Source organism: Leopardus geoffroyi, chromosome B2 (genome assembly GCF_018350155.1).
Source record: "Leopardus geoffroyi isolate Oge1 chromosome B2, O.geoffroyi_Oge1_pat1.0, whole genome shotgun sequence".
Classification (NCBI taxonomy): Eukaryota; Metazoa; Chordata; class Mammalia; order Carnivora; family Felidae; genus Leopardus; species Leopardus geoffroyi.
Window position 1 is genome coordinate 129,220,411 of NC_059332.1, and position 17,386 is coordinate 129,237,796.

The 17,386-nt window shown below is 41.6% G+C and overlaps 1 protein-coding gene across 18 annotated transcripts in view; it reads left to right on the forward strand.

Annotated features, from left to right (window-relative positions):
- The window catches only part of AIG1 (androgen induced 1), a 314,280-nt gene that overhangs the window by 112,178 nt on the left and 184,716 nt on the right, over positions 1 to 17,386 (forward strand). The window contains exons 4-5 of one of the 18 annotated variants that reach the window (XR_006717612.1): positions 6,312 to 6,458; positions 9,342 to 9,382. The exons of 15 other annotated variants lie outside the window; for them this stretch is intronic. Coding sequence is in view for 2 of the 3 variants with exons in the window: in XM_045499855.1 (XP_045355811.1) it covers positions 9,342 to 9,620 (279 nt within the window). In the remaining variant the exon portion in view is untranslated. Of the gene's footprint in view, positions 1 to 6,311; positions 6,460 to 9,341; positions 9,743 to 17,386 lie in introns of those variants that run through there. 2 more of the 18 variants (XM_045499855.1, XM_045499865.1) reach the window with 2 other exon arrangements.

A 17,386-nucleotide genomic window follows, 5' to 3' on the forward strand; every position in this document is an offset into this window, starting at 1 on the left:
AACTGGAAATAACTCATTTCATCTAAAGAATTCATTAATTTACTTTTAAGCCAGTTCAACAAAACCTTGCTGAGTGCCTGTTGTATCTGGTGATGCAAGCAATGCAAAAATGAGTAAGATAAGGCCCCTGCTCATGAAGTTTAAAGTCTAATCAGGCAGATAAGACAATCAATCCCTCAAGTAAATCTAATTGAAGAGACGTACACAAGAAGGCTTCACTGTCGGGAAGATCCCACCAAATTGGAAGGATCGGCAGAATTTTGTGGCTTTAAAGGATGGGTAGGTTTTTGACAGATGGAAGTGGTGAGGAAGGTGGTCTGGGCAGGCGACCACCAAGAGAAAGTCTCCAAGCCAGGGAATATGAGGCAGTTTCCCGATGACTGAAAAGGAAAATAGGGTTTTGAGAGTGAGTGTCTGGAGGTTCCATGAAAGGAAATAGGGGAGCAAAGAGGACCTGGCGGAGAAAATGCCTGCTCTTTATAGGAACATGTTGTTTTTGAGACACTGCTGAGATGCCACATGAGATGCCCGTGTCCGGATGTGGTGTTGGAGCACAGAGACATCAGTGTGGGTAGTCAGCTGCATAAATTCCTAGTTGAAGCATAGATAAGATGATGAATTCACTGCTGAGGAGAATAGAGAAAACACTTTTTAAAGGCTGGTTTTATTAGAGTAGAGGATCATGACAACAACATCAGTGTGAAAATGGCAGGATGGTTTCAGGTGATGTTAAAGATGACATGAGTCCCTGATATGACAACATCTGTCTCCCTGTCCCTGCCCGTCTACTGAATTCTCGGCACTCTGTACGATCACAGAGCTTCTTATCTCTGCTTTCTCTCTCCTCCTCCTTCAGCCTGAGCTTCTCCAGAATTGTCTATACAGATTGTCTCCACTGCCTGACCCTTCTTCACTCTGTAACTTACTCTGAATCCGAATCCTGCCTCACCCCTCCATTGAAACTGCTTTCAGTTCAACATGAGAGTTTGCACTCACCTCCCATTGACCAAGTCCATGGCCACATTTGAGTCCTCACTTTCCTCAACTCTCTGAGCAGTATTTTACCCAGCTAGCCACTTGTACTTCCTTGGCACTCTCTCTTCTTGGCCTCTGGTTTTCTCCTGGCTGCTGCTTCTCATTTTCTCCGCAGGCTCCTCCTCTCCTCAATGTTTACATATTGTGGTGTCTTGGGACCAATACTGGATTTTTTTTTCTTCCTACAATCTCTCCTGGAGGCATTTTTCCTGTTCTTTGCTTTCTCCTAACAAAAGTCAACGAAACTCCCATATTTATATCTCATTTGAGTTCTAGACCTGCCTAATGCCTCCACTCACATTTCTCCTACGTATTTTGTATGTAACACATCCAAAACTGAAATTTGGACTACTCCTACCTTCCTCCCTGTTCTCCATCTCAGTAAATGTCACAACCATCCACCTTGCTACTCCAGCCCATAAAGTGAATCATTTTATTTGCAAAAGGTCCACAGGACAATTCCACTAAGAAGCCCAAGCAAATACTGCTTCATTATGAAATGTCTTTTGGTCCTTAGACTGTTCCCTCAAGTAACTGAAGTGTGTTAGCCATAAAAATAAAGCTTTCCCACATAACTTCATTGCAATGGAGCAGTTTGATTTAGGCACCACTGCAAACCGTAAATTTAAATATGTGGTTGACTTTAAGCTATATATTATAAAGGATTTTGTGAGTTGGTTATAGTCAGGACTAGCCCCAGAGGCTCCATAAGTAGAGGGGACCCCACACATCATTTGAGAGATGCGGATGCTGCTTTTCTCTCAATCCGAGTAGAAATCCATTGGCTGTGGACCTCTCCCCCACCCTCTGCTCTGCCTGGAGTGCTGAAAACCAGTAACCTTACTTCTCCTCTTTGGTGAGGAGCTGGGGACACTTTCCATCCCACTAGGTTTCAAGAGGATGTAATTAAGGAGGGTTTGCCTTTTATCCATGTCTTGTGAGTCTAGGCTCTCCACGGACGGGCGTAATGATTTGGAGGAAGGAGAACATGCTTCTAGTTCCAGCTCAGGACTAACAAGTTAGTTGTAAATCTGACCAGTAGAGTTGTCTTTCCCTCTGTTCTATACCTCTCTCCACATCCAACACAGGACAGTAACTAATGCTACTTAATTATCTACTTTGTGCCAGACGCCGCCTTAATGTTCTCCACGAATGAACTCTTGTGATCCTCATAACATCCTATGAGTTCATTGTTATTACTATCAGTATTTAACAGACGAGGGGCTGAGGTGTAGGAAGTTAGTAAATTGCTCTAGGACATCTAGGATTTAAATCTAGGTTACTCATTTCTGGCTTGTGCCCTCTTCACCACTCCATCATACCAAGTTGCCTAGAAACTACCTCTGAATTACTTCCTCCCCTCACTCCTATTGTGCCACTCATGTAAGATGTATCATCGACTTAATTTAATTACGGCTTTCAGGAACAAAGTAAGCACTACCAAATCAAGTGTAGTTATAATGGGACTGACTTTTAAAATGCTATGTTTTCTCCGTCTTGGTAATTTTTTTTTTTTTTTTTTTACCTCAGATCTCTGAAGTTTTTAGCTAAAGGGACAAACTAATTGCAGAAAGCAAAGAGGCCAATTTTTGGCTATTGACTGCTACACTTGGGCCACGTGACTCCAAACAGCTCATCTGGAGCCACGGTTGGTTTTTATTTTCTTCTGTTCTGTTTTGTTAATTACAAGACAGAATTTTTAAAAATATAAAACTTTAAAAACTGGCTTCAAAGTTTGCTTTGCCTATCAAGAGCCAAAGCCTGATAATTTAATATAATTGAAGAGAAGGAAGGGTGAGGTCTGAGATGCATCTTGTTCCCCAAGAGAGGACATTTTAGCTTCTGGCAGGAGAAGGATCTGCAGTCGAGATGCCAAAGTACCCTGAGAAGGTATGCCGTGCCCTGGCGCCTGGAGATGGGAAGGAACAGAAACCCCAGAACAGTTTGGGGAAATCCCAGAGGACCAGGATTTGAGTCCAGTCGTCACTCCGGTAGAAGCCACGCCTAATAGGGAAATCTTGTAGCAGCATGATGGTGGGTTGGAAAAGCAGCAATGACTGGTTGAGATATCCAGGGTACGTGGAAAACATCTTAAAATTGCCTGTGTCCCCAGAGGCTGCCCTGGGAGGGACGCCCAAAGGCCTTGGTGTCCTGCAGAAGGGACACCATCAGCATATGTGATGTGGATTCCATGTGCTGGGGGCTGTGGAAACAGAAGCAACGTCAGCAGCAAAAGCGGTGTGGGTCCCCAGGAGGGTTAGCAGGATTTGGGGCTAACAGACTAGATGGCTTTTCCTGATGCCATGACACATATGGGCCTTCTTAGAATTTAGACGGTACCCCAGGAAAAAGAGAAGGAAGGGCAGAACCCTAATTTGATTGTTGGAGTTCTGAGTTTGACTATGAAATAACTGAACATGAATGAGTTTCCCCGAAAGTGGCTGGAGTTTTCGTAGCTGAGTCACTCAAGGTCACATAGCCAGAGAATACTGCAGCCAGTCTGACCTCACAGTCCATACTCTAAGCCACCATTTATGCTTTATCATTCTGTCTCCACTGTCTCCACATTTCCCTTAACTAAATAGACTGGCAGCTCAAGACTTAAGTTACATTACACTGTAGAAAGATAAAAGGCGACTGTAAGGTTCACCCTGTGACTTCACACATCCATTTTAAGATTCATCCAGATTTCAGTAACACTAAAATGTCTTCAGTTTGAACAAATGTCAGATACATTCTCTTCTCTCCGGGTCCACTGCCACCACCTAATCCATGTCCTACCTGGATGCTTTCAAGTGTCTCCATATTGGAGAGGTTAGGTTTTTTCTATAAAATTAGGAGCAAGAAAACTAGGACTGATGGATAGAAAATTTACAGAGACAGAATTCTGTGCAGAATCGGAGAGAACTTCCTCATAATCTCAGATATCCAAAGATAGAATGAGCATCCTTGGGTGGCACCAAGTGCTACATTCCTTGAGTTGTTAGAGCATCGTCAAGACGCCTACTACCAAGAAGGAACCTTATGGAGGGGAATTTAGGAGTGAACATATGGCTGGATGAGGCGGCCTTTCAGGTCTCTTCCAACATTGAAATCCTGCCATTTTAGAATGGAGATTGTGAACACCAGATTGCTGTGTGTTTAAAGAGTGGGAAATGAGGACACGGAAGCAGTGGTAGAGACTAGTCTTTTGAAGATGGTTACCATTGAGGAAAGCAGAGCTTTATTGTATTACATGGTGGGATTGAGGGAAGATTTTAACACTGGGAAGAACTGAGCAGATTTTGTAGGTAGAAGATGAAGAATTGATTTTTTTTAAAGGAAAAATTAAAAAAGAGGGAGTTCTGTTCCAGCATCAATTGCTGCATGACATCCTGCCCCAACACTTGGTGACTTTCAAGAACAACAACTGTACCGTATCAGGATTTTGTAGATCTGAAATTGAGGCAGTGCTTAGCTGGGTGACTTTCCCACATGGTATCAACAGAGTGGTCTTTACTCTGTGAAGTGAAGTGCTCTACTGCTCAGTGGTCTTTAGCCAACATGTCTTGTGCCTCGATAAGGATGGCTGGACAGTAGCATTGAGCTGGAGCAGTTGACCAGAGCACCTGTTTTTGGCCTCGCCAGTCTCTTCAGGTAGTCCAGCTTCTTATATGGCCACTCATAGCTCCCAAAGAAGTGTTCCAGGAAGTCTGGGCAAAATTGCAAGACTTCTTAAGGCCTAGCTTCAAAAACCCAGAGGGTCACTTCCCTCTGCATCCTATCAGTCAATCAAGTCCATAAGGCAAGGTCAGATTCAAGGGGAAGGGACCTTGATTCCATCTCTCAGTAAGAGGGACAACAAAGAATTTATAGCCATCTTTAATCTCCCATAGAAACAGTGGATGGAACAAGATTCTGAACAATGTGGGGAGTCCAAGTTGAGAGCAAGGGTGAAGGATTCCTTAGAATGGTGGAGAAACATGTCTGCCCTGGAGATAAGAACAAAGAAAAAGGGTCCCAGAGAGAAGAGATAGACTTTAAGGTGAAAATAAGAGAAAGCGGAAGGCGTTATTTTCAGAGAGTTCAAGTAATCCAAGGCTGTCTAGTGGAAGGAGAACCTCACATAATGGAAATTAGGCTGCCCACCCACTGTCCATATATTTGACCTCTGAGTTGCTTCCTCATTCCGACAGTGTATCTTCACTGCCTTCACGCGAGGCATGCCTCACACAGACTTTAGTCCGAAGTCACTGCAAGACCTTTGGTTCAGAGTTTCAGTGCTTTTCATGTGCCCCGTGAACCAGTGTCCTAGTCTCCAGAGCCATGGGGCAGGTAGATTGGTCTCCTTGGAAAACGAGCTCACGTGTGACTTCATTCCTGGTCCACACTTAAAGGATTGAGCAGACCAGCCATGAACCCGAGCCTGCGTGGCAAAATGTGAAATCCGCTTGCTACGAATGATCCAGATAATCTCCTTCAAGCCTCTTGTGGATAAAAACACAGAGCCACATAAGGGTGACGTTCTGGCAGGTATTCAAAGCTGTAGTGGTTGTGGCTTGGCTCCTGTTGTATGCACAGAGCTGTTGGATTGGCTTGATCGACGCAGGTCTCCCTGGATTACCCTTTCGATAAGTATCTTTAGAAGCTTACTAATTAACTTTAAAGGAATGTTTCTCTTTGGCAATATGTCTCATTCTTTTTGCATTATCTATTCCGGTGATAAATGATGGATGCATAAATACCTTACCTTTGCTCAATCAGTGTTTTCTGTTGTTGACGTAAAGTGTACAAATTGGATTTATTTCAGGATGGCTGAACTTGGAATGTGACGTTTTGCCAAGTCAGAATCTCACTTGCCCAGACAACACACATGTGGATTTTGTAGTTGTCTTCTTTTTAAAATAGTATATGTCTGTGGTGCCATTGATTAATGTAATGTTGCATTAATGTGCTGTTATAACACCCCAGGGCATGCGTGCATTCTTCTGCCAGCAGCAAAAAAAATTCCCCAAACTAAAGTTTTTAATAAACTACAGATTCCAGGGCAAAAAAAAAAAAAAAAAAGAAAAAAAAAAAAACCATCAACCAATGAGAATTTATGGATAGCGAAAGTACTTGAAGAATCAACTTTTGATAAGCTTGCCAATGGAAATACACTGTAATTGTTCTATAATTTCATTCCTGTAAATCATTAGTCATTGTCTATATCTATTCATCTATTGAATCTTTTCAATGACCCAGATATCTGACTGTGTTGTGCCACAACATTGCCTTTTATTTTTGTTTCTTAACAGTCCAGTGTTGATTCAGTCAGATTGTCAGATCCAGACTTCAGGGAAAGCTGACATAGACACATATGTGACATGGCTCAAGCTGCAAAAATTAAAATTGAATTCTTCACCATCCATTGTAAATAGAACTTTCTTCAGCACGGCGCTGATGTAAGTCTGGCACAGGGTCATTCTGGACCTATTTTAAGTAACAACTATTTTTTTCCCTTTCTCAAGGTAGTTTTCAATCTTTAACTGTCATATTTTCCCTCTTACAAAAATCTGGAATCCTATTTTGCTAAATCAATTAGCTGAGGTAAAATTTAATGGAATAAAAACAATCTTGATAGAATATATCCAACTTTGTACATGAAGACGGGACTTCAGCCTGCTATCAGAGGGCATGAATGCTGTTGTCCTCTTCCCCAGTTTCCAGGGGAATTGTTGTTGGCAAATATCTATTTGAGAAGAGAAACCCAGGCAAGTGTTTGCTTTTTAACTGTAAACTTCTCTTAGCCTTACAGTGGATTTAAAATAAAGTGGCATTTCTCTTTATAACCCCCTAAAACTTTTACGATCCAGAAGAAAGCAAAAGATGTAAAGACAAAAAATAAATAAAAATACAGTGCTCCTTAATGGGAAGAAAATTTTTCTATAATCCAGTTTTAGGAATCAACATTTTGATGTAAGTAATTTATAGTTATAGTCATAAGATCACTAAGTTCAAGCATGCAGAAAACCATTCCATTGTCTTTGCTAATAGAGGCCGATTTAAATGAGCTGGACCTGATCTTAGTAAGATGCCTTCAAATCCAACTGGTGTTGATGTTCACAGTTGAAACAAAGAAGAGGGTATTTCTTTTAGATTTCAATACTTTTAGATTTGGACATTTTTTCGTGGATTCTGCAAAATCAATATCAATTAAGATTAACAATTAACGAATTAAGGGATAGTATCTCTGCAGTAGGTGGCTATCTGCGTTAAAAAGTTCTGTGCTGGGGCACCTGGGTGGCTCAGTCAGTTGAGCGTCAGACTCTTGATTTCAGCTCGGGTCATGATCTCCCAGTTCATGAGATCGAGCCCCATGTCTAGCTCTACCCTGGCAGCATGGGGCCTGCTTGGGATTCTCTCTCTCCCTTTCTCTCTCTCTCTCTCTCTCTGTGCTCCCCCGACTCATGCACACACACACGCACACTCTCTCTCTGAAAATAAATAAATAAACTTTAAAAACTGTATGCTAAAGGGACAAGGCGCATGAGGTCATAAGCACTATAAACTCAGGAGGTGTTAGGGTGAGCACCCTGTACCCCATAAGGGTAATACGAAGGGGCATGTGGTGGAACAAGTTGGGGAAGCTGTCACTCCCTCCCAGACATCATCTCTTTTGTGAATGCAGATTTTTTTTTCTTTTTTGACCAAGTTGTAATGACCTAAGACTTAGATTCCATCCCATGACTGCCCTTGCCCTAAAACTGCCAGATAGCATACCTCCCATGTCCCAATTATGCAGTCCTCTTGTGTTTTTCTGGTGTTTGTATTCCCATAGTTGCAAATAAAAAGTATATTTTTAGTTTTAGAATTTTCCTTTCCATTAAAAAAAAAAAATCCCTGAAGATTTGTGGCACCAGTGTTATTTCTGTTAATGTCATTGCTTCCATAGCAGCAAGCTGAGACTTTGTAAGAAACTATGTTTACAAAAAAGCAATTATCTAAGTGAACATTATAGCTACATGTAGCAAAGTTTCAATTTAGATTTCCTGTAACCATTACAACACACACACACACACACACACACACACACACACACAAGCACTTCCAATCTGTGTTATAAACACAGTGTAATTGGCCAAGGAGCTGTCGGTAAACCTGAGGTGTGACCAGTGTTTTGGACTTCTCCAGCAGAATAAAAACTCACACAGTTCACCTTCTGAGCCGTAGAAGGTAGGATCTTCCCTCCTCTCAAATCCCAAAGGGAGCAGAGCATACAATCAATGAGATCGTGCTGTTATTCAATCCTTAGGATGGGTTTCATGAAAAAATAGAGAGGAAACAGAAAATAAATTTCCAGTTTTTCACAGCTCCTTTTGCTAAGCATAAATGTAACGTTTTTATTTTACCCAAAAGATTCTTCCCTCTTGGAACTGCAGTTGGTAGAGGCATGTCTTTAATTTAAGATATTTCAGATTTGCTTTAACCATCTAGGTCAGAGATTTCAGTGGCCGTTCTATAAAGAAATCAAAATGCCTGTGCGAATGGTAATTTCTAATTAGATCTAAGTCGGTGTAGTGTGAGATGAGAATGACATCTGGAGAAAGCATGCTGAGGAAGACACTGCCCAGCTTTTTACCTTCATGTGAGTAGGGCTGACCTTCTCAAGTGCTCAAAATGTGGCTTGGCATTAGCAATCTTCTCTGCAAATCGAATTCCCAAACCTTTCTGGTGGGCCTGGCCTATGTTGGGTTGTGCGGGTAAAAGCTAGCTAGGAAATAAAATTAATATTTTTCTGCAGCCTTTTCAAGCAACACCCTTCATGAAGATAATCAAATTCGGGAACTTTCGGCCACAGAACTTTGTAGCCATTGTGCAGAAGTACAAGCGAAATAAGAGCTGTGGGCCACTTCCCCCCTTCATGCTGAGAGCTCTCAGTTGCATGGAGAACACAGCCATGAATCCAGAGTAAAAAAATGGATACAGACAGAAGAAGCAAAGTGACACATAAGCAGCCAACTGTGTTATATAATCGGGGGGTCGGAAGGGCCAGTGATGCAAGGTCTTGTTAGACTGTCAAGGCTTAATTCTTAGGAGACGTTTTGAGGAGCAGAAGGCTGTAATTTAGTGAGGAGGAAGAACAGTGTGCTTCGGTTGCATCCAGCAAAATAGTGGCATCATAAACCCGAGCAACACTGCAGAAATTAAAAATTAAACTCTCCATATTCATACTGCATGAAAGCAGCCCCATAAAACTCTGATCTCTCATTCACCAATCAAAAAACCTTCTCAACCATTTCAGATATTTCCCCCAGCTATTCTGAAATTCAGTTTCTTTATTCTAGGGTCCTAAAACAAACAAACAAAACAACAACAGCAACAACAACAAAAAACCCCTCCATTTTATAATTCAAGAAAACTGCTGCAGCCAACAGAAATCAAGGTGGTGGAGCCCTCAGGAAGCCACGGGCAGAGGCACTGCTAAGGGGGAGGGACGGTCACCCCCATGGCCCTGCGCTAGTGATTCAGCCAAAGCCAGTCCCAAAGGAGAAGCCAGTGAAATGCAGGGAGCTTCTCCTCCAGGGCCTCATGTGGCATGGGCCCTGAGCCTCTCCCTGCATTGAGATAACTTTGTGTTTACCTGGAAGGTTGGCTGAAACCACTCCACCCCTCACTGATTCTTCAGTAAAGAAAACACAGCTCTTGCTGTAATGATTTAATAAGAAGTAAATGTTATAATTCTGAAGTGTTTCCTAAATATTGAATTTATTAAACATCTATGTAGGTAGCGAACAGGATGCTAAAATTATAGTACCTCTTAGATCATTGTGGTAGACAGGCAGATGGCGCCCAGAGAAGTCTACACCCTAATCCCTGAAACTGATGAATATGTTATGTTACACAGCGGAGGGGCGGAGTTAAGAATGTAGCTGGACTGCACATTGAGAATCCACTGATCTTCAGGTAAGGAGATTATCCAGGTGTATCCATTTAGACCCAGTGTGATCACAAGGTCCTTTAAATGTGGAAGAGGGAGGCAGAAGAGTCAATGTCAGAGCGATGAGATATAAGGAACGCTCCATAGGGAGTGTGCCTGGGTGGCTCAGTCTGTTAAGTGTCCAACTCTTGATTTTGGCTCAGGACATGATCTCACCATTTGTAGGTTTGAGCCCCACGTCAGGCTGTGTGCTGACAGTGCAGAGCCTGCTTGGGATCTGTCTCTCTCCCTCTTTCTCTGCCCCTCCCCTGCTCACACTTTCTATATCAAAATAAATAAAGAAACTTGAAAAAAAAAAAAAAAGAAAAGAAAAGAAAGACTCAACAGGTCACTGCTGGCTGTGAAGATGAAGGAAAGGGCCATGAGCCAAGGAATACAGCTTCTGTAGATTCTGGAAAAGGCAAGAAAATATATTCTTCTTTAGAGTATTAGGAAGGACTGTAGACCTGACAACATCATGATTTTAGCCCAGTGAGACGCATGGCAGACACCTGATCTCCAGAAACTGTTCAAGGAATTTGTGTTGTTTTAAGCTACCATGTTTGTGGTAGTTTGTTATAGCAAGGACCCACAAACATATGGCCAACTAATCTTTGACAAACCAGGAAAGAATATCCAATGGAATAAAGGCAGTTTCTTCAGCAGATGGGGTTGGGAAAACTGGACAGCCACATGCTGAAAAATGAACCTGGACCACTTTCCTAGACCATACACAAAAATAAACTCAAAATGGGTGAAAGACCTAAACTTAAGACAGGAAGCCATCAAAATCCTCAAAGAGAAAGCAGGCAAAAACCTCTTTGATCTTGGCCACAGCAACTTCTTACTCAACATGTCTCCAGAGGCAAGGGAAACAAAAGCAAAAATGAACTACTGGGACCTCATCAAGATAAAAAGCTCCTGCACAGCGAAGGAAACAATCAGCAAAACTAAAAGGCAACCGACGGAATGGGAGAAGATATTTGCAAATGACATATCTGATAAAGGGATAATATTCAAAATCTATAAAGAACTTACCAAACTCAACACCCAAGACAAATAATCCAGTGACGAAATGGGCAAAAGACATGAATAGACACTTTTCCAAAGAAGACATCCAGATGGCTCCAACGAACATGTGAAAAAATTCTCAACATCCCTCATCATCGGGGAAATACAAATCAAACCCGTAATGAGACACCACCTTACACCTGTCGAAATCGCTAACATTAACAACTCGGGCAACAACAGATGTTGACAAGGATACAGAGAAAGAGGATCTCTTTTGCCTTGCTGGTGGGAATGCAAACTGGTGCAGCCACTCTGGAAAACAGTATGAAGGTTCCTCAAAAAATTAAAAATAGAACTACCCTGTGACCCAGCAATTGCATTGCTAGTTATTTATCCAAAGGATATAGGTGTGCTGTTTCGAAGGGGCACATGCACCCCAACGTTTATAGCAGCACTATCAACAGTAGCCAAAGTATGGAAAGAGCCCAAATGTCCATCAATGGATGAATGGATAAAGAAGATATCTATATCTATATCTATATCTATATCTATATCTATATCTATATCTACACAATGCAGTATTACTCAGCAATTAAAGAATGAAATCTTGCCATTTGCAACAACATGGTTGGAACTAGAGTGTATTATACTAAGCAAAATTAGTCAGAGAAAGACAAATATCACATAACTTCACTCATATGTGGACTTTAAGATACAAAACAGATTAACATAAAGGAAGGGAAGCAAAAATATTAAAACAAGGAGGGGGACAAAACATAAGAGACTCTTAAATACAGAGAACAAACTGAGGGTTGCTGGAGGGGTGTTGGGTGGGGGGATGAGCTAAATGGGAGAGGGGCATCCAGGAGGACACTTGTCGGGATGAGCACTGGGTGTTATACATAGGGGATGAATCACTGGATTCTACTCCTGAAATCATTATTGCCCTATATGCTGACTAACTTGGATATAAATTAAAAAGAAAAAGAAGGAAGGAAGGAAGGAAGGAAGGAAGGAAGGAAGGGAGGAAGGAAGGGAGGAAGGGAGGGAGGAAGGGAGGAAGGGAGGAAGGGAGGGAAGGAGGGAGGAAGGGAGGTTAAAAAAAAAAACAATGGTGTGATTTCCTTCACATGCTGTCAGAAATTACCTTGTTCATTTGCTTCATTTTCTTATGGTCTCCCTTTGAACTCAAGAATACCTGCTCTGGGCCGATGGGGGGGGGGGGGTGTACCCTGCCTGTGTGTTCACTGCTCATCCTGGAAGTTGGGAGCAGAGTTTGGAATACACTGGTGCTCAATAATTACTTCTTGAATGTCAAGTGAATAATTGTGTGCGTAAGTAAATGATTAGAAATCAATCTTCTCTCTGGAGCTTCTGCAAGATATATACATAGAAAATCACCAAGGGAAGGTGGAGGGTAGTAAAGGATCAGAGACCCACAGGGAGAGTAGATCTAAAGAATACAGTAAAGTTTCAGAATGTATCAGTTACAGAACAATTAAGATTTAAACCCTCTGTGTGTTTGAAAGAGCCTAGGAAGCAGAAGAATGTAAGACTGCAGAAAGAAGTTAACTTTGATACAGGAAGAATGGTGGGTGTTCCACCACAGAAAACTGTTAAATGCCTTTTTTAGATTGACTTACCATAGTGCTTTAAATCAGTTTTTATCGGAAGACAATAAAAAAATGAAATTAACCTATAGCAAAAAGTATAGTGAGAAACTGGACTGAGCAGAGAAACTGGGTAGAGCATCAATTGTGAAGCAAAATCAATATGGAAAAAATGTGTATCCTGCTAAGGCTTTTACTGTGCCTGTAAATATTAACAGGCAGCTTTCCACATTTGTTACATCACAAAGAAGGGAAAGATTACATTTAGAAACTCCCACAAAGTAAAAGCCAGGTGTTTTATGTGTTTCTCTTTGTTCATTTTCTGCAATGCTGGTTTGCAGGCAGATGTTTAACCCTATCTTTGCTTTTTGACACTTCACTCATCATCAAATGTTCCTTAAGCACTCTGCACATAATAACTTGTTTAATTCTACCTATGAGGCAGGTGCCATATACACCATTTTTATAGATGAGGAAACTGAGCCTTTGCAAAAGTTATGGTGACTGCCTGAGGTTGCACCGTGACTTAGTGGTAGAGTGCGAAGTTAAGCCCAGGCAGTTTGTGGACACCACAAAGTGTCCACTCTCTTAGCTGCCCCCCACGCCCTGCATACACCAGATGCTGGGTTGGGTCCTGGGATAGATTGGACCCCGTTCCTGGCCTCATGAGGCTCACACTCTTGTAGGAGAGCCATACTGGAAATGAGAATGGCACAAATGTCTATGGTGACTGGTGCCATGAAGGAGACAAACAGCATAGGATTCTGAGAAAGTGAATAAATACCAGGGTGGGACTAATTCAGTTCTGGGAACCAGAGGCCAGTCACGTTGCAGGTCTCCTACTTTTATTCTGTGCCAAGAGCAAAAGAATACTTATATGTGAAAATGTGTATCCATATAAATGCCTCATATGCAAACATTAGGTGAGGGGACGTTGATGAGATGTCATCTGAATGAGTTTTTAAAATTGCAACAGTAAGTTGATTTCTACAGTTTTTTTTTCTTTCTTACAGTATGACACCTGGTCTGATTATCCTTTATCTCAGTCCGGCATTTCTCATCCTCAGCAGTATTGAATATTTGGGCCAGATAATTCTTTGTTGTGGGGGAGGGGAGTGCATTGTAGAATGTTTAGCAACATTGCTGGCCTCCTCTCACTAGTAATAACCCTTCCCCACCCCAAAGTGTGACAACCAAAAATGCCTCCAGGAATTGCTGGATGTCCCCTGGAGAGCAAAATCAGCCTGGGTTGAGAAGCAGTGGTAAGCCACCAATAATTCAAATTCCACCTATGTCTGAAGTCCAATTACCTTGCCTAATGCTTCCAACCCATTCATGTCTCCACCTTTTCTTCTTGGCAACATGAAGTCTTTGAAGCTCAGCAGTTATATTTCTTAATTCAGACACACACACACAACACACACACACAACACACACACACACACACACACACACACAACACATGACACACACACACACCCATCTGAGGCTGGCTACCTTAGGATGGGAAGGAACATGTACAGGAAGGAAGAAAATCAGCCCTTAGCTCCCCACTGCTCTGCACAGGGTTCGATTTGAGTTTTGTACCTCACTCTGCTGCATAGGAAGAAAAGAAAGGTCAGGGTGGAAAGAACCATCTAGCACTATAGATTGGCTGAGGGCATGGAAATAAACAATTCTGAAAGATGGCAATCCTGAGCAAAGGACCTACCAGATTATGACGTTTGATCTTCTGGGGAAAATGTCTCATTACTTTATAGTTACACCTATCCAAGCCTTAAGACTGAGTCATGAAATGTAAATGTGGTACCATATGGTGTTGCACTCCTGAGGAAAGAAGGTAAGATGTATGAGTGTAGGAGAGCTTTGAGTGGCTGTGCCTGAGACAAGAGGTCCCTTGAGGTTAGTTCGCATTCAGACCAAAACTTAGAAGGTCCCAAAGGTGAGGTACCAGCATGAAGAACAGTCAAACAATAGAAATTAAAGTGAATTTTAAAGGCTTGCATGGGCAGCATCTGTTCTCGTAAGACAGCGACTCAACAAAACAGAAAGACTTTCTGCTTTTAAACCAAGAAAGGCAGACTTAATCTGTAAAGCCTGTGCTTTGCGTGGGAGATGTGATGGAGGGGAAAAAATGGAACCACGAAGCAGCCATCTCTGGATCAACTTCTTAAAAAGCATCGTGATCCTAAGTCTTAACAAATGTCAAAATGAAGCCTTAAATAGCCCCACTGAATTCTACATCCCTGAAGTTGTTCCTAGAGCTTTTTGATTTTTTGCAGTAAAATTATAGAAAAGGTAGATTTTTTAATGTGCTAAATATTCTTACAGTACCATTTTAAATGTAATTATGTATGTTTAGTTATATTGTTGCTGCATTTTACTAACTAATCCAGAAACAATTATTGTGGGCTATCAAATGCCGGTTAGTGTGCCTGGAGATACAAGTACATACTCTGTTGCTGACCTCAAGGATCTTATTATCTAGTGGAGAAAAACAAAGATGAGGAAACTGTCACAATGCAGGCTTTCAAATGTTTTGACAGAGTATAGGATGGCATAATAAATAAGGGGCAGCCTCCCGCTCAAACATGGAGGTCATGAGAAGAGAGCAAGTATCTGGAAAGTTCTTTCTGAGAAGACGAAAATCTGTGTGAGCAATTAAAAACATAAAACTATTACTTAATTTAGTCGATCTTAGACTTTAAGCAAGTCTCTTTTGAATAAGTCTATTCTTATTACTCCTCTCACAAATGATGAAACATGGACCATAATCAAACAGAAAGTTGGAATTACAGACAAACATAGATCTTTCGTGAGTGTTTGAATAATTGCCACAGCACTGGACAAAAGAATAATAAAATATATGGTTGGTTTTTCCTATTAAGAGTATTTGCCAAAGCCTAATAAAACTCTCTTGATATCTTGCTTCATAAAGTGGCTGAAGGGAAATGCCTCCGTGTTTTCCTACATTTAAAGCCACTAAGATATGTTACTGCCAAGATATGCAAATAGCGCTGCCTGGACTGGATGTAGGGGTGACAGGTTGAGTCTGGAATGCTTGTTGCTCTCAACATGCAGTGTTTTTTTTTGTTTTTTTTTTTGTTTGTTTTTGTTTTTGTTTTTGTTTTGTTTTCAACGTTTATTTATTTTTGGGACAGAGAGAGACAGAGCATGAACGGGGGAGGGGCAGAGAGAGAGGGAGACACAGAATCGGAAACAGGCTCCAGGCTCCGAGCCATCAGCCCAGAGCCCGACGCGGGGCTCGAACTCACGGACGGCGAGATCGCGACCTGGCTGAAGTCGGACGCTTAACCGACTGCGCCACCCAGGCGCCCCTCAACATGCAGTTTTAAAGAGCACTGGACTTGGGATCAGAAAACCTTAACGCAAACCCTACTCTACCGTTCAGTCGGCTGTGAGATTTTAGGCAAGCCGCCTCACCTTTCTCAGCCCCACTTACCTCCTGTGTAAGATGGGGCTCCACAGAATGACTGCAAAGATTAAATGAAATACAGGAAAGCCATGGGGGAGGGGAAGAAAAAAAAGAGGTTAGAGTGGAAGAGAGCCAAAGCATAAGAGACTCTTAAAAAACTGAGAACAAACTGAGGGTTGATGGGGGGTGGGAGGGAGGGGAGGGTGGGTGATGGGTATTGAGGAGGGCACCTTTTGGGATGAGCACTGGGTGTTGTATGGAAACCGATTTGACAATAAACTTCATATATTGAAAAAAAATAATAAAAATTAAAAAAAATAAAGTAAGCTCTATGCCCAATATGGGGCTTGAACTCATAAAAAAAAAAAAAGAAAGAAAGAAAAAAGAAAAGAAAAAGAAAAGAAATACAGGAAAGCCTTGTTTTGCAAGCATAATTCATTCCTGAAACACGCTCGTAATCCAAAGCACTTGCGTATCAAAGTGAATTTCCCCATAAGTAATAATGGAAACTCAGATGATTCATTCCACAACCCAAAAATATTCATATAAAAATGATTAAGATACTGTAATATGACACAAAATAATAAAATACAAAATATAAAGAAAAACAAATTCACCTGCACCTACCTTTGAAAACCTTCGTGGCTGGTGTGAGGGAGACAAGAGAGAGGGGGGTTATTGTGTAGGACGACTTTCACTATCACTAATGGAATCACTGCTACCCATAGGCTCAATGGAATCCTTTTCGTGCAAATTTAACAAGGAACCTATCCAATGACACTTGTTTTTGCCTCCTTTTGAGGATTTTGCAGGAATGTGACATTGCATTGATTATCACCCACAATCCCGGAGCGAGAGAGACAGAGACAGAGAGAGACAGAGAGAGAGAGAGACAGAAACCATTGGCTCAGTTGTGATCATGTGACATTCAGTGTCATGTAATACTCGTATTGGAAGACATTGCTCATTTATCAAGTTAAAATTTATTAGAAATGTTTGGTCCTCTTGCAGAACACTCCCAGAAGAAGTAACTCACAATCCAAGGTTTTACTGTATAGGTTAATTTTATCCATTATATTCCCTTACTAAGTAGCCGTTGGCTGAATGGATATTCTCTTACAACAATACAAGATCATACTTAAACATAATTGCAAAATATGTGACAAGGAGTAAATGGAAGGCTCCTGCTGTCTTCCTACTTCTTGCCCCACCCCAGTCTGTCCTCACTATGACCAGAATGATCTTTATGAAACACAGATTGATCGTGTCCCTCTCCTAAGTGGTATCCTTCAGTGCCCACTCATCACTGTCCAGAGGAAACTCAGTGCCTTTTATGCAGAGGTCCCTTCTGTTCTG